We start from the raw sequence: 24,940 nt of genomic DNA, 5'->3' as shown, positions 1-24,940 counted from the left end.
TAAAAATGGTTATAAATCCAGTCTTTATGGATGCATTTTTTAGAGCAGTGACACATTTTAAATAACCCTTTATGTTTTGGAACACTAATTTTATAAAATATTTTATATATAAACAGTTGTTGAAATTATAATGTATGAACTGTACTTATGTAATCAGACTGCTAACAGTAAGTACCCAGGTTAGTATGTAGCTTTTACAAACAAATTCTCATTTCTTTTTCAAATTTACCTTACACCACATTTTATTATAATTTAAACATACGGTAATAAGCAATAATACATTGGCCCATTGTGAATGCAAGGAGCACAGTTGATTATTCAGCCCACTAGGCTCAAAAATGTTCCTGAATGTTTACTCAGCATACCTGGAAGTTGGCACTGCCACACTATGCACAAAAAGTGGGTGGCAACTTTTTCTTTTTCAAGCTGTTTATGGTTGTGCAGGGAAAAAGAAGTACAGTACCCTCATAAGCAAGGTGATGATACCATTTCCAGTGAAAAGTATATCTTATGCATCAGCCTTGTAGAACATCTGCCAGTAACATAACATCACAGGTGGTTGGTGCAGGGTAAACATGTATTTGTAAGTGAACCCTTATTGTGTGTGATGTTGAAATTCTTATTCAACAATATGTTTATTGGTGCCTTGGTATGTACTAACCTTTCTATTCTTGCTTCTAGCACTAGTTAGACCAACTCACAGTTATTACTCCTAAGGTGTGATCTCTCTCGGTATTGTATTACAATGCTCTGCACACCATCTGACACCATCTGTACATTATGAGTCTCAATTATCAAACATTACCAAACGTTTTCATTATTTTCCCTGTACATATATGTTACATTAACTATAAAGACATAGTAACAGATCTTAAGCCATATGTTGTTCACATAATCAGCTAGTTCAAGGCTATTCAAATTGACCATGCATTGAGCCCATTTACATGATATGTCTTACAGCGCCCGGCCAAGTGGGGGGGCTGACATCATTTGTGCCCACTATATACTGTAAATACTCCATGCAGCCGCTACTCAGAATTACAGAAGGGTCAGACTAAGGTTAGGTGGACAGAACAGGTACACAGCTAGTGCCCCACCACCATAATTGGATTCTACCTTTCACCACCATTGGCACATACAGTACCTCTCCTGCCTGCCCCTAGTTCTGGCCCTGACGTCTTGCAGGCCAGATTATAAAGTCAGTTTGTGGAGCCTTTATTTGAGCTGGGGCCATAGAAATAGTAAGATAGATTCATCAAGGCCAGGGCTTTTACATGTACAAGTCAGAGGAAGATACAGTATCTGTCATTAAAATATATTGAAACATTACAAAATATCTAGAAAAGACAAGAACGTCCCTAAAGCTGGCCATAGACACAGATCAGCCGATGTTCTGCCCCTGACAGCAATCGTACAAAAGTTATGTCCGACCAAAGCTAGTGACAGTCTCCCTCTGAAAATCGTATGATCGGCAATACACGCAGAGATATTACCCGCAGCCGACAGAAATCTTTTAGCCTGTCCGATCGACCAAACGTTCTCCGCCGGACGAAAAATGACTGGACTCTCCACACGGTCCGAAAATCGTACGAATCCTTGATTCGTATGATCAGATCTTTGCGTCTATGGCCAGTTTAATGGACAGCATTCGCTTCTATTGCTCAAAACTTTGTATTAAATAGTAAAAAAAACTTACATCACCATATATGTGCACATAATAAACAGCGACGTTTCGAGCATGGGCTCCTTATCAAGCTATGTGAAACAATGGTGCAAATTTCAATCCAAGTCCGTATAGGTTTTTAAAGTCCATCGTAGGAAATTACATAGCATCTTTTTCATTGTACTCTGCGCAGGGTTCCTGCCATGTACACAGAATAAAGCACAATAAGCATTGCATGTACCAATAGAGTTTTGCTACAATGGATAAACAAAATGCAGGAACAGATACAAATCATAAAATAGATACAGATTGTAGTCTCTATTTAAACTCAGTGGATGAAGCAAATTCAACCTTTTGAACCACCAAACTTCCCTCTGTTTTGATCTCAGTCAGTGTCGGACTGGGCTGGCGGGCCCCCGGGAAAAAACCGGGTGGGCCCCAGGCTCTTGTGGGCCCACTGGTCCAGATCCGCTTCTCAGTGGTGCTACCCCTCTTTGTCGTGTGCATGCACACTAGCGCGGTGCTGCACGCACTGACGCGCATGCCACATACCTACGCGTATGCACAAACGCGATGTGACGCGCCGGAGCGGCAGGGGGGGCCCTGGGCCAGTAGCCCCAGTGGGCTCCAAGCCCCCCAGTCTGACCCTGATCTCAATTCACGGTCCCCTCTTTAATGGGGGTACCATCTCCAGTACCATGAACTGCAGTTGTTCAACAGAATGGCCCTTTTCCTTGAAGTGTCGTGACAGTGGTAATGCTGTAATTCCCAATTTTATGGTTGATTTATGTTGGGAAATACTTGATTTAACTTTCTGAACAGTTTCCCCAACATATATCTTACCACCTTATTGGCATGCCACATGTCCATTCCAAAAACAACTAACACTTCAATGAATACCTCTTATTCTGTTGACTTGTTTGTTTGTATAGAAAACCAGCATACACTTAATGCTGTCACTCCCCCTTTCCTCTTCTACTCTGTTTCTGTCATTGGAATTGAAACCAGTACGAGAAATGGTATCCATGTTTTACAACAAGAGGCATGAATCAATTATCCTTTGATTTCAGCAATGATTGTTTTAAAGCACTGTGAGCTTTTGCTGCACAATACAGTTGCTGCATTGGCATCAGTCATTCAGAAATAATTTATTGGGATATGTTTGCTTTTATTCATTGTATATATACTGAAGAATTAGGAGGCAACAGGGCACCATATTAGTTACTTTTGCCAAATGGCAATTCAACCACCTAGCCATTCTAATAATTTGCCCCCATGGATACAAGGGTACCCTGGAATTACTGGTAGTCTGGACCTAATGTTAATCCTTGGCAGTTTTCATTGATAGCTGTAACTGATTCGCACACTGAGTGAGTTTCATTATAATGATGTTTGCTGCAAATGATGCTATTTGCACACAAATGTGATTAGAATGCAGGCCATTTTGCCAAAGTGGATGTTAAATTGTCCCATATTGGTGCATATTGTGCAATCTGTGGCAAATGCTACCTAGCAGACACCTGTTATGCATTGCATTTCACTGTGGGTAAAAGAGCCATCATAATGCTACTGCCAGTTCTAAATACAATTCTTTTCAACAGAGGGATATTTTCTTTGTTGCTCAAGCTAATACATGGTTAAACAAAGACACCATGCTTTACAGGACAAAAGGACAAGACACAGGAAAAGAAACTCTAATGGGGACATTAATATGAGCAATTATCAGCAAATTAATTAAATGTTTTCTCTGTGGGCTAGTTAACATTTTTTGGCTGTACTTATTACACATCCAATTGTCCCAGATATCATGAATGGAATGATAAAATTGCCAGATATTTAAAATGCAACTAAAATAAATTTCTCCTTTTAAAGAACTCCATCACTTTCTATGCATTATTTGGTTTCTATTTACCGATAGAAGATGTAATCTTTCTACCATCTATGGGGCAAATTCACTAACCGGCGAAAATTCGCCAGCGCTGGCTTCGTGCACATCGCAACACTTCGCCAGGTGAAAATTCACCTGGACAACGCTAATTCGCGAAGATCCGATGTTGCGCACAGGGTACCGAATGCTGGCGAAATTACGCTCTGCAGTTCGAAGTTACGCTAGCGTTAGCTAATTAGCATACGGCATGCAGTTAAAGTACAATGGCCGTATATGCTGCAGCAAATACATTACACTACACAAGGCCAGGGAACCTTAATAAAATTATATAAAGTTGTTATAATGCCCTACACATGTGTCCACAGTATAGTTTAGGTGTCATATGTTAGCAAATGTAGAGGGGAAGCAGGGTACCCCAAAAAAAATTTACGATCTTTTTCAGTCTATCACCCTTTAAATAGAATCTATCTCCTTGGTGAAATGATGCCAGCGAATTTACACCAGCTACCGTTAGTAAATCGGCGAAGTGCTGAAATGACGTCACACTGGCGAATTTTCGCCAGCGTTAGCCACTTCGCCCTTTAGTAAATTTCCCCCTCTGAGTGGGATTTTTCTTAGTCTATCAGGCTGGTTAATATTTTTTCGAGCTTATTTACTTATTTACACATCCAAGCTACAATAGGTAAATAAGTACCAACTATGTGTGCGACTTTTCTTAGTCTATCGGACTGGGCCAGTGGGACACCGGGAAGAAACTTGGTGGGCCCCCCAGCCGTTATGAAGCCTGCTGGCCCAGGTCCGCTCCCTGCCTTGAACTTGAATTAAAACATAACACAATGGGGCTCATCTATTAACACTGGGCATATTTGCCCATGGGCAGTAACCCATGGCAACCAATCAGATTGCTGCATTCATTGTTCTACTTGCAGCTGGTTTCAAAAAGCTAATCACTGATTGGTTGCTATAGGCAACTGGCCATGGGCAAATTTGCCCAGTGTTGATAAATGAGCCCCAATGTGTGGGAGGCGGGGTGGGCCCAAGACACCCCAGTCCAACCCTGAGTCTATATGTCAGTAACTCTCTCCTCTCTGAATACAGGTGTAGGATCTGTTATCCGAAAACTCGTTATCCAGAAAGCTTCAAATTACAGAAAGGCCATCTCCCATAGACTCAATTTTATCCATACAGTATAATCCAAATTTTTAAAAATGATTTATGAATGAATACTTATTGGAAGCAAAACCAGCCTATTGTGTTTATTTCATGTTTACATGGTTTTCTAGTAGACGTAGGTGTCTTTTCCAAATGTTGGAAAGATACCTTATCGGGAAAACCCCAGGTCCAGAGCATTCTGGTTAAAAGTTCCCATACATGTACACATAGCAGTTATAGACAGAACTCTAGTCAGAAGTCTGTGTTATTGAGAGAAGGTCTGCTTGTTACACGCTACGTGGCTTTAAGCAATGCGTTTCTATGGAAATCTATATTTTGATTACCAGTGTTTTTGCACCTGATGGCAGCAGCAGTTAAAATGCCCCATGTGGCATTAGTCTTAGGCTTTCGTTATTTAATTACTGCAAGTTTTTGTAATTTTGGTTGCTGGCTTTATAGGAGAAGGAATACCATTTTACACTTGGGGTGCTAAAAGTTAGGCACCCCCAAGTGACTACTGGTGCTCGTATCAGCAGAAAACCACACAGCCCAGAGTTCTTCCAGCGAACACCACAGAGCGATCCTCTTCCTTCTTCTTCGGTTTTCAAATCTCCCAGGGCAGACACATATGTAGTAGAGCGAAATAGCCGGCTTTTTTGTTAAAGTTCAGCTTTTCTCTCTACTTCACATGCTCAGCTGTGAGAAGACCCGAAGAAGCAGGAAGACAATCGCTCCGTGGTGCTTGCTAGAAGGACCACAGGCCAGTGCAGTTTTCTGCTGATTGGAGCACCAGCCTGGGGTGTCAGGTAAGTAAAAGTAGTCGCTTGACACCCCAAAGTGTAAAGTGGTGTTACTTCTCCTTTAAAGTATTTTAACATGATCGGTTGCTTTTTGTACTGTGAATTTTGTTGTGAAATGTTTGTTGTTAAATGGTGAATGCTGATATTTGCTTATGTGATACTGAGTGCATACTGAGTTCCCTCAGAGTGTAATCACCTCTGGCAAGATGCCTGAGGTGACATTGGCCTTAAGATTAAAGGCACAGCATGGCATAACGTAACCTTATATCACCTAGTAGTTGGCTAGTCAGATAATTAGGGGCAGATTTATTAAGGGCCGAAGTAAAAAATTGATCCAAACTTGATTTGAGTTTTAATTCGAATTTTAAGATTTATCATACTCTGGCCCTTTAAGAACTCAAATTTGACTATTCGCCACCTAAAACCTGCCGAATAATTTATAAGTCAATTTGATGGTTTGCAGCCTTCCTGACATTCAAGTTTTTTAATTCAAATAGAGTTTTTCTAATTCGAATCAAATTTGATTCACGTTTTCAGGTCGATTCAATGAATTTCAATTGGTAGAACTTATGGGAGTTTATGGGATTTTAAAAAACTCACATAAATTCGAAATTCTACCCTTGATAAATGTGCCCCCCCTCATTGTTATGGAACAATAGCCAATATTGCTTTTATATCTCTGGTATTGCAGGGATCTATACAAAAGTATCTCCCAACTCTGTGATACATGCCATGTCCATACATGACAACCCTCATTTTTGTTTAATCACAGTGGAAAATCACATTAGCAAAAAGATACATGTATATATTTCAATTTACTTGTATTGAAATATGTTGATTTATAGCTGGTGACATAAAAAATATCTTTTTGGCTGTTGCGCATTGTACATATCGGTCACTGCAATCGGTAATGGCCTTGTATTTTACTGCATTTTTAAATCACATGTAATTTCTCCTTTATTCATAAATTTGTACCTGCCTACTAGTTGCATCTTTACCCACAGTGCAGAAGCTTTATATCACTTGACAAAGAGCTACAGCTCGAAATATACATAGCTTCTTTTGGGACAGAAGCAGTGATATAGAGGTCAAAGCAGTTCCATCGGCAATTCTGAATCTTTACATCAAGCCTGTGTATTTAAAATAAAAGCTGTGCAATATTTCTCTTGTTAATTTTATCTTTTTGCAGCTCATCTTGAGTTACTTTAATCTGTATTAAAAGAAGAAGAAGAAGTGTTCCTTTCATTTACATCGGTTTTAAATATTCTGTTTCAGAGAATAGCATCTAATTTTCCATAGTGCACTTATGTATTCTTTGTTTGTTTTTTAGCATGCAGAGTTTAAAAAATACACTTCAGAACCAGGTGGACTAGAGAACAGTAAAAGAAAGAGCTTCTCAGTGGCTGAGAATTCAACTGATACCTACCCATTGTCTCAGTCAACTAGTCTGGAACAAAAGGTAAGAAAACCCAGGGAGTGGGTGGGTGGCTGTGCATCTACACACAATGATCACTGATGCAAAACAATAAGAGGATGAGAAATTGATCTGTGGTTTATTCATAGGGGGCTCATTTATCATGAAACACAGCACACAAAGCCTTAGCACAGATGCTCATCCTTAACACCTTGCAAGCAAGTTAAAAAAAATAGGTGAATCGGAGAGAACGTGGAAACCTGCTCACAAGGTTTAAGAAGCACCACAAGAAACCTTTATAATGGGGGTCCTTAATTTATTTTAACCGTGAGCAACATTCAGATGTAAAAAGAGTTGGGGAGAAACACAAGCATTAAAACATGTTTCTGGGTGGTGCAAAATGATGGTTATGATGGCTATGATTGGCCATTTGGTAGCCCCATGTGTTCTGGCAATCTACAGGAGGGTCTGTTTAGCAGTGCACCTGGTTTTTATGTAACCAAAACTTTCCTCCAAGTCAGGAATTTAAAAATAAGCACCTGCTTTGAGGCCACTGGGAGCAACATCCATAGGGTTGGTGAGAAACATGTTGCTCATGAGCCACTGGTTGTGGGCCACTGCTTTACAAGTAGCTGATGGAAACAACATATATACTGGCTTTGTAAAATAAAAATAGCAAAGCCATAGGATTCTACCCAAAAAATGGTTTGCCTCACTTCTGGTTCTGATTTACAGGCAGAAGTCCATATGTATCTGTGGAATTCTGTGTACTTTGTGAGCAGTTTAGATGACATTCCTCTGTGTTCAAAAAAGAATTTAGATATTCAAAGCATTAATGCACATGCCAGATTTATTATACACATAAAAATCTATTAATATCTATTTAAATTTTTGCAAATGTATAAGATCATCTGCCCCAAAACACTGCTTCTGGCTTATGTTGTGCCTCCCAGCAATGTAGCAGGCAATGCAGAGACAATATTTAACCCACTATGCATTGTTGGACTAGGGAAGGCAGGCCCACTGGAAAACCAGAGTGAAGGGCCCTCCACTCCAGTCACACTCTTATCTCCCAGCTAAGGGCACACCACTTCGTCAAACCACCCTGCCACCAATGATTACTGCTTTCACCATCATACAGTAGATTAGCACCACTGCATACACCACACAGCCTGCCTATGCGCCCTGGCCAGTGGATGCCAACATGTCTGGGGTCCATTTGGTTTATCCCTGGGCCCCACAGGGGGCCCGTACAACAGTGACACTATGCCGTTTAATGCACTCGGCTTAGTTGTCTTACTTTGGACTATGTCTAATTTAGTAATAAATATATATATATATATATATATATATATATATATATATATATATATATTTATATTTATACACACACACATATTTATAATATTTGAGCACTGGAGACCAAAAATGCTTTACCAGGCTTTGTAAAGTGGATGATTGACCCACTCCTAACACAAATCTACTACCAATTTTAATATAGGCTAAACACTACAATGTTTTATTGGTTGCCTTAAACTATAACTTTATATTTGGGCTAATATTAGAGCTTTTACTTTGTTTGTTTTTTTAATAACTAATGATTTTACCCTCCTATATAATACAACAGTAAATTTTTGTGTATCTTCATTTAAGGAGGTTCAGCCAAATGATGTGATAGAGATGCAAGCTGCCACCAAAATTCAAGCTGCATTCCGAGGGTATAATGTTAGACATAATGTAAAGATGCACCAGGAATCATCCCCAGACATGTAAGTGGAATGTACTGTGAATGTCACATTGGATAGTACAAGCCAAAGACTCCCACTTACCATACATATCCGCTACACAGAGTGACAGAGTGAAACAAAAAATATAAAAACCTCAGAAATAAAAGTATTTAATACATTTAACTTTTCTAAATATCATGGTATTTGGGGGTTTTGGAAAGCTGGTTGAAATTCTTCTATTCTATTTTTAAAAAACTCTTCATCTGTAATTTAGTGAATATCTGTTGTTTCCAAATTGGAAAAATGGGAAAAATAATCACAATTTTCCCACTTGAAAAATGTCAGTAACTATTTTGATATTGTCAACCTCATTTCTCTTAAATTTTGATTGAACTCATAAATGTTCCATAAACTGGCAATTTTATTTTCGCTAAAGTTGTGACAGGCCACTGAAATGTCATTTAGTTCTATTGCTATGGTTTATAGATAGGGTCCAATGTCACAATATATATTACATTTCATTGTTACCAGTTGTGAAAGGTCGATGAGAATCCATCCCATTGCTTTTTTTTTGAGTGTGTGCACAAATACCATCTACCCAGTGGGATAGTAACTGAAAGATTACTAAGGAGCTTTTTAAAAGATAAAGTGACTGATTTTACCTTGTTTAGCTCAGCACTGCTGTTGGATGACAGCACTTCAGCAATCAGTTAGCTAATTCATTGGCTTCTGCTACATTGTTTACTACTGCAGACAATATTAACACCCAGAGTAACAGTGGTGTAACAAGAATTCGCCTACCCCCCCTGCAAAAAAATTTCCAGATGGGCCTGGCTTGCTGTGGGGGGTTCTACAGGGCCTCCTTGTGACCATGTGGGCTGCTGTATTGTAGTTAATGCCACTTCAAATGGATACTGCTTTCAGTACCAATTATATTTACAAATGATTTTAAAACCTTTAAGCAGAATCCATTGCAAGTTAAAAGTGGTGATATTTATTCAGTTATGTATTTTGGAGAACCCTGAAAATTAACACCATTATCACTTGTGAAGTGGACAAGTTAGGGGAAAGAAATAAAAAATGATGCAACTTCTGTTGTTCTGTATTATTCAGACTAAAAAGTAACAAAAACTATACAGTAAATAGGCAGGCAGCATTTTCAATGCAAGCCCTGTTTGTTTGACTCATGCTGTATATTGGTCCTTTAGTCTGGGTCTGTTACTATTCTCACTGTAAGACAGGACTGGCCATATCTGCAGACTGTTGGAGTCAACAATCTTTATACACCACGGGGAGGCCCATTTATCAAAGTTTGAATTTCAAATTCATGTGAACTTATTTTAATTCAAATATACTCACAATTCGATTGGGAGGTTATTTAATAAAAAAATTGAATGCCTAATATATGATCGAATAGTTTGACCTGAAAATTCGAATCATATTCGACACATATGAATTAAGTTTTTCTCTTGAAAAATGTCAGGAAAGCTATTAACATCTCAAAATTGCTCAATGGACCTCTGCCATTGACTTGTGCATGAACTCGGCAGATTTAAGGTGGCGAATATTCAAATTAGGACTGTTTCTGTGGTAGAGGTCTCGCATTCAAATTTATATTCGAATAGGGGGATGAAAATTAGAGTGTGAATTATGACATTCGCAAATTCGAATTTACATTCAAAGTTATTATTCGACCGTTGATAAATCAGTCCCCAATAAGTCCCCCAAGTACCCAATAATATGCTTTTGTTTTTGTGTCAAAGTTTCCTAAACTAGTGTATAGGTGAATGGAGAGCCAACACAAACTGCATACAAAGCATGTTTCAAATGATAGCCCTAATGAATTTCAAGCACCTGCTCGGTGCCTTAAATTGAGGCCCCAGGTTTCCAGATCTCGGTCTCGGAATAAGTGCACTTAATGTTCCAAATGCTTCAGATCTTCTATTTGTTGATGAATATATATACTTTGATCTTTCAAGTGTAAAATAAAAACCTGCTTCTAGGGATGACAAACAGCCAAATGTTGTTGCTTCTTTATTTCTCTTTTATGGGATTTCAGTGATGTGTTGCTGTTACCTTTCTCTTGTAACACCAATTGTTCAGCTTTTAGTATTTCTAGATGTTCTTGGTAAGCCCCAAAAAAGGTTTTGTAGAAATAACACATTCTGCAATAGTCTTTAATTGTATTGGCAGGTATTCTTATCTCCTGTAAAGGTACTGACTGCTCTATTGCAGGGTCACTCACTTAGTGGACAGCTTTAATTGTGCCTTTACTTGCTTGCCATATCAGTCTAAATCATCTGCTTGACAAATGTTGTTTTCTGGGGTGTGTGTAGCTTTCAGTCTGTGCCAGTCCTCCTGAAGGTGGCCATACACGGATAGATCCGCTCGTTTGGCGATGTCGCCAAACGAGCGGATCTCCCTCCGATATGCCCACCTTGAGGTGGGCAATATCGGGCTGATCCGATCGTGGGCCCTAGGGCCCAACGATCGGATCCTAGCGTTCGCCAAACGGGCGGTCGGATCGCGGGACCGCATCAACTAACAGATGCGGCCGCGATCCGACGGGATTTTTAACCCCATCCGATCGAGATCTGGCCGACTTTCGGCCAGATCTCGATCGGGGAAGCCCGTCGGGGGCCCCCATACACGGGCCAATAAGCTGCCGACTTGTTCTGTCGGCAGCTTTTATCGGCCCGTGTATGGCCACCTTTAGCAGTTATTTTTCTCTCATTCATTTAAAGGGGATCTATCATGAAAATGAAAATTTAACATAAGCTTCATCTTGCTGAAAGAAGAATTTTTCTAAATAAAATCAATTAAATATTCTATACCATTTATAAAATGATCAATTTACTCTGCACTCCCCCCCAAGCAACTTGTCTCTCTTCATTCTGTCTAAATGAAGTCAGTTTTTGATTGACAGTTAGGTCTAATACATCCTTTGGGGGGGGGGGTGCACCCTTAAAGGGGTTGTTCACCTTCAATGTACAAATCTTATGAAACCACTAACAATGCTCTCAATGTGTTAGAAAAACCATTTTCCATAACAAAAAGTAAAAATGCCATTGTAAAAGCTAATTTCTCTACCTATTAACTCAGTCCTTCTCCTGTCTCTCTGACCAGTTTCCTGAAGTGATGGGAGTGGCCTATTTTGAACCTGCCACACCAAGAACTTCCTATATGATGACATCATCATGCCCAGGCTTTGCCCTTACTTGTTCCCTATTGGATGTTGATACTGCCCTCCTCCTAGTAATTTATTGGGTGCTTGTGAACTGTAACCAGTCACATAATTTGAATGGTCATTGGTTGATTACTCAATTGTAATGGCAGAGGTTAACAGACGCAGCATATAAACAAACCTGCCTTGCAACAAACAATCACACAGCCATGCAGACAAATACTGCAGAAAAGGAAGGAGCAACATTGTTTGGCAACCTTTGGCATTAAGCATAATGTCAGTTATTTACAAAATTGCAACAAAACCAGCACTGACTTGCTTAGAAACGTATGTAACTTACACATCTAGCAGGGACAGTAGGGTTGCCACCTCACCCTTTTAAAACCAAACATATATAAAATATATATATAAAACATATATAAAATCCACAGATCCACATATGAAATCCACAGGCTGCATGGCTAATTATCAACTCATTTAGATGCTGCAGACTGAACTGATTTCTGTGCAGCCATGTATCATGCATCTAAATGAGTTGATAATTAGCCATGCAGGCTGTGGATTTCATATGTGTTTGGTTTTAAAAGGGTGAGGTGGCAGCCCTAAGAGACAGGCAGAGCAGTGATGAGGGCAGGTACATATTTTGAACATTTTGCGCGCTCTCCCGGGGGGGGGGGGCGGTAATTTACCTAGGAAAACTATACCTTTTTTAAGTGTTTAAGTGTTCCACTTCTGGAACAAGATTTAGAGCTCTAAATACCAAAAAATGAAAAAGTTATATTTTTCATGATATAGGGATCTATACCAGAAAAATATTTTACCTTTTTTATGAGGTAAATACACAAAATAATACATGGACCCCCCCCCCAAAAAAAATAATATATTTCTGGAAAGTACAAGTGTCATCTCCCATAGTAGCCATTATAATCCAATAATTCAAATTTTTAAAAATGATTTATTTTTTCTGTGTAATAATAAAACAGTAGCTTGTACTTGATCCCAACTAAGATATAATTAATCCTTATTGGAAGCAAAACCAGCCTATTGGCTTTATTTAGTGTTTACACCATTTTCTAGTACTAAGATCCAAATTACAGAAAGATCTGCTATCCGGAAGACCCCAGGTCGCAAGCATTCTGTATAACAGATGCCATACCTGTACCTTGTACTTGATCCCAACTAAGATATAATTAATCCTTATTGGAAGCAAAACCAGCCTATTGGGTTTATTTAATGTTTATTTGATTTTCTAGTAGACTTAAGGTATGAAGATCCAAATTATGGAAAGATCCATTATCCAGAAAACTCCAGGTCCCAAGCACCTTGATCCCCCCATCTGCACAGTTGAAGTCTCTGCAGCACACAGCCCACACTCCCCCTCCCTCTCACAAACTTGTAACAGTTTCTCTTCAGTACCTGAATGCTGCTCAAATTCCCCAGCACAGCCCAGCACAGGAAGCAGTGGCAGATTGACAGCAGACATAGCCAATAGGAGTTAAGTTAGCTGCCAGTACAATGTGTGATGTCATATAAGGAAGAGGAAGTGAACACTGTAGTGTTTTTGGGGGTCAGTGACCCCCTCCCAGCACAGGGTTTGTGTGGAACTGAAGGATTAGTACAGGGACACTTCTGAGGTGAATATCTCTTGAACTGTACTTTTTCTGTTAACTATTTCTATGGAAAAGTTTGTTCTATTCATGTGAACTGTTAGATTTGTCAATTTGTTACAAAGGCGAACAACCACTTTAAACTAGGTGCTCACTCTTTCAAAATAACCGGTTGTGATAGAAATTCTGTTTCTCTGTGTACAGGGTGTTTGCCAGAGTTATGTTGTTACCTTTTGCTTGTGCTGTAGTTGGTTATTTAAGTAATTCTGCTAAGAAAGGAGAGTGAGATACTGAAGAGTAAACAACACAGGAATGAGGAAGACCATCACTCTGCCTAGTAGTAGTCTGACAGTGGCTGATGTGAGGATGACTCTGGAAAGAGTAAACCCACGGAAGGCTGCAGGACCAGACAATATCCCTGGCAGACGGCTAAGAGAATGTGCAGGTCAGCTGGCAGATGTTTTCATTGACTACTTTGACATCTCCCTGATCACCTCCACTGTACCGAAGTGCTTCAAAACCACCACCATTGTCTACCGTCCTGTGGCACTCACCTCTATCATCATGAAGTGTTTTGAGAAGCTTGTCAAAAAACACATAGAAAATCTGCTGCCACCAGCACTGAACCCCCTACAGTTCGCATACCGTCAAAATCGCTCAACAGACGATGCAATAGCCACCACCCTCCATCTGGCCCTCTCTCATCTGGACAAAAAAAGACACCTACGTTCGAATGCTGTTCATAGACTTCAGTTCAGCATTCAACACTATCATTCCTCCGCATCTGATAGAAAAGCTGAGCCTGCTTGGACTGAACACCTCCCTCTGGAGTTGGGTTCTGGACTTCCTGACTGACAGACCTCAGTCAGTCAGGATTGGAAACATCATCTCCAGAACCATCACACTGAGCACTGGAGCCCCTCAACGCTGTGTGCTTAGTCCTCTACTGTTCACTCTGCTGACGCATGACTGTGCAGCCACGCACCACACAAAGTTCGCTGATGACACGACCGTGGTGGGTCTCATCAGCAATAATGACGAGTCACCATACAGAGAGGAGGTGCAGCGGTTAACAGACTGGTGCAGAGACAGTCTCTCAATGTAGACGAAACAAAGGAGATGGTTGTTGACTTTAGGAAGACTAGGAGTGACCACCTGCCACTGTACATTGACGGCTCTTGGTGGAGATCGTCAAAAGCACCAAATTCCTTGGTGTCCACCTGGCGGAGAACCTCACCTGGTACCACAACACCAGCTACTTAGCCAAGAAAGCCCAACAGCGCCTCTACTTCCTGCGCAAGCTGAGGAAATCCCATCTCCCACCATCCATACTCAAAACCTTCTAGAGGGACTATCGAGAGCATCCTGAGCAGCTGTGTCACTGTCTGGGCTGGGAAATGCACTTTCATGGAGCGCAAGAACCTACAGAGGATAGTGAAGACAGCAGAGAAGATCATAGGTGTCTCTCTTCCTTCCATCACGGACATTTACACCACTCCCTGCATCCGTAAAGCCGCCAGCATTGTGGCTGATCCAACACACCCATCACTCTCACATCTCACACTCCTGCCATCTGGAAAAAGGTACCGAAGCATTCGGGCCCTCACTACCAGACTGTGTAACAGTTTCTTCCCCCAAGCCATAAGGCACCTGAATACTCAGGGACCGGACTGTCTCTCTCACACACTCCATTCTTTCTACTATCATATCACAATGATACACCCATCATGTCTGATGTTTAGCATTATTTAATTAACATATTAAATCTGCTGAGTGTGCACTGTCTTGTCCTGTCTCTGCACTATGTTGTCCTGTCTTGCAGGAGTGGCATATTTTTGCACTTTTTGTCTGTTGTCTGATACATCTATGTTGTGGGTAGCATCATGGTCCTAAAGGAACGTTGTTTCGTTTCACTGTGTACTTGTGAGGATACCTGTGCGGCGGGGTCGTCCAGCACGCCATCGGCAGGGACGCCCGCCGCACCTTCCTTCCTCTTAAGCCGCGCCAGCTTCTCCTTAGGGCGCGCGCGCGGCGCGCCTCCTTCCATTTAAAGGCGCGCTGACATCATACGTCAGCGCGCAAGGGCGCGAAATTCAAACTATTTAAAGCCCATAATGTCCACAGCACCTTGCCCGTAATAGGATTATATTCCTGGTGCTTCTGAGCCTTGTGCTAATCTGTTTGCCTCAGTCTGAACCTGTTTGATTCCTGTTTTGACCCTTGCCTGGCTATTTGACTATTCTGAATTCTGGATCCTGACCTCGCCTGCTTACGACTACTCTACAGTTTAACCCTTCGATTGATCACCCGGTTTTGACCCTTTTGCCTGTTTGACGTTTCTTGTTATCTGCCTGCCTCGACCCAGCCTGTCTGACGATTCTGTTGCCTGCTCCATTTGTACCATGACCTTCGGCCCAAAAGACTCTGCTACCTGCTAGCCAGAACATCTTGCCTTGTACCCCTCGTTAAGTCCAGGTGGCACCCAAGTAAGCTGAGGGCTCCTCCCGAAGCCCAACGGTGGTCACACTACTGGTGAAGCCGAGCCGAGACCAGGGTACTTGGCACCTGTTCTGGTATTGGGTGCCGGCCGTGACATTATCACGGGCCATGGAGGACGAAAGTCACGATGATGCTGCTGCTCCTCCTGCTTCAACTCCTCCCATTACCACCGAAGCGCTTCTTACCACCTTGCTACAGCGCTTGGAGGACCATGAGCGGGAGCAGAACAATCTCCTACAGGGTTTTCACAATCTAACCCGTCAGCTGGAGAATCCGCAAGTCCCGCAGCAGCTTCCTGTTCCTGTTTCTCCTGTGGGTTCTTCTGCTATGTGGGGTAATTCTACCAGACCCCACGAACCCAAAATTGTGTTCCCCGAAAAGTTTAGTGGGGATCGCACCAAATTTTTTGTGTTTAAGGAGGCATGCAAACTGTACCTTGGTTTCTTTTCTCACTCATTTTCATCTGGTGAGGAGAAAGTAAGGTTTGTTATGACCCTGCTTTCGGGTGACCCCCAAATTTGGGCCCTAAGGCTGCCTATTTCTGACCCGGCACGCTATTCCCTAGAGGCATTTTTTAACAGCATGGCAATGCTTTACGATGACCCGGATCGCACATCTTCTGCCGATTCCGCGATTCGTACGTTGCGCCAGGGGAGAAGGGATGCGGAGGTGTATTGCACTGAATTCCGCCGGTGGGCAGTGGAAACTGGGTGGAACGACATGGCTCTACGTAGTCAGTTCCGTTTGGGGTTAGCTGATCCTGTCAAGGACAGTCTTGTTAATTACCCCCTATCTTCCAACCTGGATGACCTCACCCCAGGTAGATAGGAGACAAAGGGAGAGAAGGGGTGAGAGGGGTGGTTCTACTTATTCTGGGGTTACTAATGTTAAGTGTAATATGGTGACCAATGTTAAGTTTTCAAACCCCTCTGTGCCTCTATCTCAGGAGGAACCTATACAGTTAGGCATCTCTCATCTAACTCCTGAGGAAAAGGCACGCAGGCGTTCCCAAGGTTTATGTATTTATTGTGGGGAAAAGGGTCATTTCTTGAACCTATGTCCTAGGAGGAAAGGGAGGCTCCCTAACCTAAATGGAGAAGGGGAGCTCCATTTGGGCGCAGGAGTCTCCTCTCCCCAATCTGCCTCCAAGGTTTTGATTCCGGTTAAACTAACCTGGCCTACGGGCTCTGTCAAGGTGTCTGCATTTGTGGATTCTGGGGCGGAGGGAAACTTTCTGGATGCTGCTTTTGCAGCTAAATACAAGATTCCCTTGGTTTTTCTAACTACCCCCATGAGAATATGGGCTGTGGATAAAAGACCTTTAGGGTCAGGTGTGGTTTCAAAACAAACTGTTTTTCTTTCTATGTGTACTGACAATCTGCACTGTGAGGAGATATCTTTTTACCTCATTGAGGGTGCTTCCTCTCCCCTAATCTTAGGATTACCATGGCTCCAGAGGCATAACCCTCTGATTGACTGGGTCTCAAAGGGGTTTATTCAATGGGGTTCCAAGTGTGGTGGGGTATGCCTTCCTTCAGTGGTGGCAACTACTTCTCTTGAAGGGTTACCTGCCGCATACGCAGAGTATGCTGATGTATTTTCAAAAAAAGCTGCTGAAACTCTACCTCCACACCGGCAGTATGACTGCCCAATTGACCTTATTCCTGGTTCCACTCCTCCTCGTGGTAGAACCTACCCTCTTTCTTTGCCCGAAGCCCAGGCAATGAAGGAGTATATAAGGGAAAACCTAGAAAGGGGTTTCATCAGACCTTCTAGTTCGCCTGCGGGGGCGGGCTTCTTTTTCGTTGGGAAAAAAGATGGTGGTCTTCACCCCTGTATTGATTATAGGGGGCTCAATAAGATTACCATAAAAAATCGCTATCCTCTCCCTCTAATTTCTGAACTTTTCAATCAAGTTAGAAATGCAAAAGTCTTTACAAAGCTCGATCTTAGGGGGGCTTATAACTTGATTCGAATAAGGGAGGGTGATGAGTGGAAGACTGCATTTAACACCAGGGATGGCCACTACGAGTATCTTGTTCTGCTTTTTGGTCTCTGTAACGCCCCCGCAGTGTTCCAGGAATTTGTCAATGACATCTTCCGGGATCTGCTGGGGATCTTCGTAGTGGTCTACGTAGATGATATTCTTATTTTTTCCTCCAACATGAAGGAACATCAAAATCATGTTTGTGAAGTCTTACAAAGGCTAAGGGGGAATAATCTTTATGCGAAACTAGAGAAATGTACTTTTGGGGTTTCTTCTGTTCAGTTTATGGGGTTTAACATTTCCAGCAAGGGTCTAGAAATGGATCCAGGCAAAGTGAGAGCAGTCCTGGATTGGACCCAACCCCTTTCGTTACGTGCAACCCAAAGATTTCTTGGTTTTGCTAATTATTATCGGCAGTTTATCAAAAAATTTTCCCTCATTGTGGCCCCCATCAATAATCTGACTAAAAAGGGTGCTGACCCCAGCATGTGGCCCCCTGAGGCTAGTTCAAGCATTTGAATTCCTCAAAAAGGAGTTCAGTTCAGCCCCTATTCTCAGACACCCCGATACTGCACCACCTTTTGTTGTTGAGGTTGATGCCTCTGAGGTAGGAGCTGGGGCAGTCCTTTCTCAAAGGCACCCGACTACCAACAAATTACATCCCTGTGCCTTTTTCTCCAGGAAATTCTCACCTGCTGAGGTGAATTACGATATAGGTAACAGGGAGTTGTTGGCAGTTAAGTGGGCCTTTGAGGAATGGCGGCATCTCCTGGAGGGTGCAAAACATCTGGTAACGGTCTATACTGACCATAAAAATCTATTGTATATAGAGTCTGCTAAACGCCTTAATCCAAGGCAGGCTAGGTGGGCTCTATTTTTCACAAGGTTTAATTTTTCTTTGACTTTCAGGCCTGGGACTAAAAACACCAAGGCGGATGCACTCTCTAGGAGTTTCGAATCCATTTCTTCTGACTCTAGTGAGTGTACTCCCATTATTCCCAGGGAAGTTATCATTGCAACCCTTGAATCTGACCTTTCTTCTCTATTGCTCCCTCTTCAAGCATCTGCTTGATTCTAAGATGGCAGGGCATCCTGGCATTTCTAAAACGGTGTCCTTGTTATCCCGTCATGTTTGGTGGCCATCATTCAAACTGGATGCAAAGGCCTTTGTTAATTCCTGCCCAGTCTGCCAAAGATCCATTCCAGTAAAACCTTGGTCCCATCTTTCGATGGACTTCATTGTTGATTTGCCCCCTTCACAGGGGAAAACTGTGATCTGGGTGGTGGTGGATAGGTTTAGCAAGATGGGCCATTTTGTTCCCCTTCCACACCTCCCTTCTGCTAAAACCTTGGCTGATTTGTTTGTTAATCACATTTTTAAGTTACATGGTTTTCCCGAAAATATTGTTTCTGACAGGGGGGTTCAGTTTGTCTCAAAGTTTTGGCATGCTTTCTGTTCTTTGGTGGGGATTGAGTTATCTTTTTCCACTGCTTATCATCCCCAAACCAACGGCCAAAATGAGAGGGTGAATCGTCACTGGAGCAGTACCTCAGGTGTTATGTGTCCAACAACCAGTCCACTTGGGCAGAACTATTACCTTGGGCAGAGTTTGCATACAATAATGCTACTCATTCTTCCTCTAGGGAATCCCCTTTCTTTATTGTCAATGGTCTGCACCCCAAAGCTTTTTCGTTCTCTGGGTCGGGTTCCCCTGTACCATCTGCCAATTCCTCTGTTGAGTTATTTTCTAAGGTCTGGTCTCAAGTGCATGAATCTCTGTCTGCAGCTACATCAGCTCAAAAAAGGGCTGCTGACAGATCCCATAGAGAGGCACCCCAGTATAAAGTGGGAGATTTGGTCTGGTTATCTACCAAGAATATCAAGTTGAAGGTGCCCTCTCTCAAACTGGGTCCTAAATTCATTGGTCCATATCCCATCACTGCTTTAATTAACCCTTCCTCTGTTCGTCTTAAGTTACCTGGTAAATTTCTGATTCCTTTCATGTCTCCCTTCTCAAACCAGCTTCACAAATCCGGCAGTCATCTGTTCCTCCCCCAGTACTGGTTGAGGGTCAACCTGAATTTGAGATCCAAGAGTTCCTTGATTATCGCCTGGTTAGGGGTAAGCTCCAGTATTTGATTAAATGGAAGGGCTATGGCCCCGAGGAGAACTCTTGGGTCTCAGTTGTGGACATCAAGGCTGACCGTCTCAGGAAGCAATTCCATCAAAAGTTTCCTGAGAAGCCTGGGGGTCCAGTGGCCCCCCTGGAGAGGGGGGTAATGTGAGGATACCTGTGCGGCGGGGTCGTCCAGCACGCCATCGGCAGGGACGCCCGCCGCACCTTCCTTCCTCTTAAGCCGCGCCAGCTTCTCCTTAGGGCGCGCGCGCGGCGCGCCTCCTTCCATTTAAAGGCGCAGGCGCGCAAGGGCGCGAAATTCAAACTATTTAAAGCCCATAATGTCCACAGCACCTTGCCCGTGATAGGATTATATTCCTGGTGCTTCTGAGCCTTGTGCTAATCTGTTTGCCTCAGTCTGAACCTGTTTGATTCCTGTTTTGACCCTTGCCTGGCTATTTGACTATTCTGAATTCTGGATCCTGACCTCGCCTGCTTACGACTACTCTACAGTTTAACCCTTCGATTGATCACCCGGTTTTGACCCTTTTGCCTGTTTGACGTTTCTTGTTATCTGCCTGCCTCGACCCAGCCTGTCTGACGATTCTGTTGCCTGCTCCATTTGTACCGTGACCTTCGGCCCAAAAGACTCTGCTACCTGCCGTGCCCCTCTGCTAGCCAGAACATCTTGCCTTGTACCCCTCGTTAAGTCCAGGTGGCACCCAAGTAACTGAGGGCTCCTCCCGAAGCCCAACGGTGGTCACACTACTGGTGAAGCCGAGCCGAGACCAGGGTACTTGGCACCTGTTCTGGTATTGGGTGCTGGCCGTGACAGTACTGTATAAATGTATATGGATGGAGGAAACCCACATGCGACACGGCAAGATCATACAAACTCCTTGCATATGGTGCCCAGGTTGGAAACTAAGGACCACAGTGCTCACCACTCCTCTAGGCCATATGGTTTCCTGTTATACTCCAAAAATATAGAGGCAAGTTAACGGACTCCTGAAAAAAAATGAACTACAATGTGTGTATATGCAATAGGGACCTTAGACTATGTTCTACTAGGACAGGAACTGATGTGAAACATCACTATTAACATAATGGATAATAATACAGTAATATATGTACTATTTTAAAGGTTAATACACTGAACAATTAATGAAGAGTCCAATCCAGTGGCTATAGAGGAAGCAGACCCCACAGTTGCGGGGGGGGGGGGGGACAGGGGTCCTGGATCATGGGGTCTGCTTCCACTATAGTCACTGGATTGGACGCTTCATTAATTGTTAACGCAGTGTAATAACCTTTAAAATAGTACATATATTACTGTATTATTATCCATTATGTTAATAGTGATGTTTCACATCAGTTCCTGTCCTAGTAGAACATAGTTATAAAGAACTCCCCAGCCACTCTCCTATCTGCAGGGAGGGAGGTAACAGGTGGGCAGAAGGCACCAGCAGGGGGCAGGGAGTGGGTTGGTGGGGACTGGGTAGGGATCTCTGTGCGCTGGACCCCTCCAGAGAATTGTTTGCATAAGGGTTTACTACTAGTTACACTACAGGTCCAATCTTTCGCTTTTTACAGTATTTTAAATAATATAGAATTAGCACATAAACATTGATTTGACATTATTATTTTTCACAGTGTATCGAGTAAGATATAGTCTTTGACATTTTTTTTAAGAATAAAGCAATTTTATTTCTGCAATAATAGTTAAATATGCTTGTTCAAATGGTAAAGTAGGGTGCTGTTCATTTTAGGAATATTTTTTTATTGATATAAAACATACATACAGTTCCCCACAAATAATAATTTGATTGTTTTCATCCAAATTGATATATATGTTGTAGGCTTCAGTGCTCAAATTGTTTTCATAAAGCAAGAATATTTCTTAGTAGTTTTGATTGATATCCTACTCCCAATTCTGAATCCCATGTAGTTAATTTAGGAAAGTTTGTCATATTCTGCAAAAATCTGTAGGGATCACATTGTAAGTATTTATCGTTTTCTTCATTTAATTAGACATTTACCCAAAATTTTATGTATTTACTCATTGATTGTTGTTTAATATTCTGTTTTTGTAGGTAATATTGTATTTTTTTTTAGAACAGGTCACATTTTGGGTTCAAGACATTATTTGGGCCATCATTCAAATTGACACCCTTACCTCCTAGTAATGTTATAGATCTAGAAACATATTTTATACATCTATAACATCCCTCTATGGTTCCCAGAATCTCTTGGAAAAAGCAAATTAATGTCCACCCCTAGATCTCATGCTAGTTAAGCTGTTCCAAAGAACAATATCTTTCATGTATAAATAACCTGTTGGTAAGGATAGAATGATAGTGGCAAAGGATGGTTTTCCCTATTGACATCATTACATGAATGATCAGCCTGCCAGCAGTCATTAAAAATAAATTGTTATAAATCATCCCATTTCTAAGGTTTTGCTCTTTATGTTAATGCTCAACCAGACTGTGCTAAAACAGTCACACCATTTTAGACATTTGTGTACCCTTGCGTATGACTAACTTTAGCATTGATGATTATAATTTACTTATGAATGGTACCTTAAGGGAGCTATTGGCAAAGTTTAGGACCCTATAGTCTACTAAGTCAAAATATCAGACTCTTTCCACAACTATTAATATAGCCATAATGTTACAACTGTCCTTTAAGAATCAAGGCTGAGAATTGTAATAAATTATACTAAAATGGGTCTCATAAACACAAAAAGTCTACATTACAGTAAAGTATGAGCTATATTATAGTACTGGATACTTCTAAATACTAGATACTGCTAGAAACTAGATATTCTACATACTAGATATTTAATATTAGATCTAATACTAGATCTCAACAAACATCATCTGACTTCGCTAATCACCTAATCACAAATAGCCTCTGGAAATATCAAGAGTGAATTTCACAGTAGCTCATGTGCCTGAAAGGCATAATTCATCACAGCTGTAGATATAAAACACAAGATATTTTTATGGCCTCCACCTCCATTAGCCAAGGCTGGCAATGAAAAGGCATATTTCATTACAGTGGTAGATATAGATGTAAAACACAAGAGGGGGAATGTAATTACAAATCACAAGCAATGTTTAAAATGGTGTTTTTGAGAATGTCTAGCGCAGCTCGCAATGTAAAATAATTTGCTGGTGAATATTACATTGCTAAGCAAAGGTTTAGCACCTGCTCTGGAGTTTTATTAAATATTTTGTTGCCAAATACGCTGCAATTGTGAAATTTTATTACATACACTGTGCATGTTGGCAAAAGCCATTTGGTTGCAAAATTTATGAGAAGTCCTTGAGGTCAGTAATAAGTCACAAAGGAAACAAACATGGTTGCCAACATTCTCAATGGTATTTGTGAATGTTTTTTGAGCTAACTAAAATTACATTCCCCCAAAGACTTTTTGATGGCCTAAATCCATTAGCAATGACTTGCAATGCCAGTGTCATAACACCATATTTTTTTATAAAATTATGCAGAATTGAGTACCTTTTATTTAATAAGCTTGCATTGATACTATTTAAAAACATTGCATATTTTTATGATCTTTATAGCATCTGTGTGCAACATTAGATGAGTTTTTGCTATAAGAGTGTCCTCAAAGAAAGTCCTGCTGTTTGTGTGTTGTAAATTGTGCGCAATATTGAATATAAGCATATATTTTGGTTTATTATAAAGATTGGCTTGCAATCTGTTTTATTTTAGCCATCTGAAATCTTCATCTGAACATGAAGATACTGATCAAGCTGTAGAGGCAAAATCTGTTTTGATGGAAAATGAGGATTGTGGATTTAACAGCAAAGCAGATGAGAATGAGATACATGAGGAACAGGTGGAGATACCAGACTCTATAACAGCAGATGAGTTGGTGAAAAGAGAAGAATTACAAGAAGAAATCACAGAAAGGGGTGAGGAAATACAGGATGAAGAAATAAAATTAGGTGACAGAGAAGAGATAGAAAGGGAGTTTAATAACCTTAGACTGAAAGACTCAGTAGAGCAAGAAGTTGAACAAGAACAACTAACTGACAAAGTTTCAGAATCAGAGATCAAAGAACCTGAAGACATTATGCAAGATGACAATATTGAAGAGGTTGTTTCTGAGGACAGAGAAGATAGAATAAAAGATGAAGAGGAGCACGTGATAACCACTGAAGAGAGGGAAAAAACTACACAAGGTGATAATTCATCATATCTAATGGATCAGTCCTCTACCAGTGAAATACAAAATATTGAATTGAATGCTACAGCTGATTGCCCAGGTGACAGTATTCAACATGATTTTTTATATTCCCAAACCAATGAATTGGAAAGCCCAAATAACCAGCTTGCTCCTGACTATTTATCTAGCAGTATTCCAGATATTATCAGTAAAGAGTCTGATTCATTAACTGACAGTAACATGGACATTGTAAATGAACAGGTCTATTCAGTACATTTGCATACCTCTGACATAGATGCTCCTAGTGACCAGCCTGATCCTGAACCTTTACATAACATTATTGAGAGTAACCAGCCTGATCCTGAACATGCAGATAGACGTAACATAGAATCTCCTAAAGAGGTAAGTGTTACATCTACTTTAACATCTAATTGAAATAATCTTCATATACAATGAAATGAACTGTAAGCTAAATATTTTTTTTCTTTCATATTTATGCTCTAACAAACATTTAGTGCATTAGCATATTTCCTGTTTCAATATTTTTTATTGACATGAGAAGTTATATACCATACATATCAATCTGAATAACATTTTCACAATGTGTATGTAAAGGGATACAGTAGGCATATTATAGTGAGGAAAAAAAAAAGATTTTTACAGATTAGTCGTCTGTCGTTCATTGTGCATTGAAACAGAGAAAA

At 41.2% G+C, this 24,940-nt stretch overlaps 1 protein-coding gene across 2 annotated transcripts in view; it reads left to right on the top strand.

Annotated features, from left to right (window-relative positions):
• spa17.L (sperm autoantigenic protein 17 L homeolog) overlaps positions 1-24,940 on the top strand; it is a 66,808-nt gene that overhangs the window by 7,967 nt on the left and 33,901 nt on the right. For both annotated transcript variants that reach the window (NM_001197283.2, XM_018224237.2), the window contains 3 exon segments: positions 6,834-6,962; positions 8,571-8,686; positions 23,780-24,638. In NM_001197283.2, coding sequence (NP_001184212.1) covers positions 6,834-6,962; positions 8,571-8,686; positions 23,780-24,638 — 1,104 coding nt within the window.

The sequence above is a fragment of the Xenopus laevis genome, chromosome 7L, assembly GCF_017654675.1.
Source record: "Xenopus laevis strain J_2021 chromosome 7L, Xenopus_laevis_v10.1, whole genome shotgun sequence".
NCBI lineage: Eukaryota > Metazoa > Chordata > Amphibia > Anura > Pipidae > Xenopus > Xenopus laevis.
This window is presented reverse-complemented; position numbering and strand designations above follow the sequence as displayed.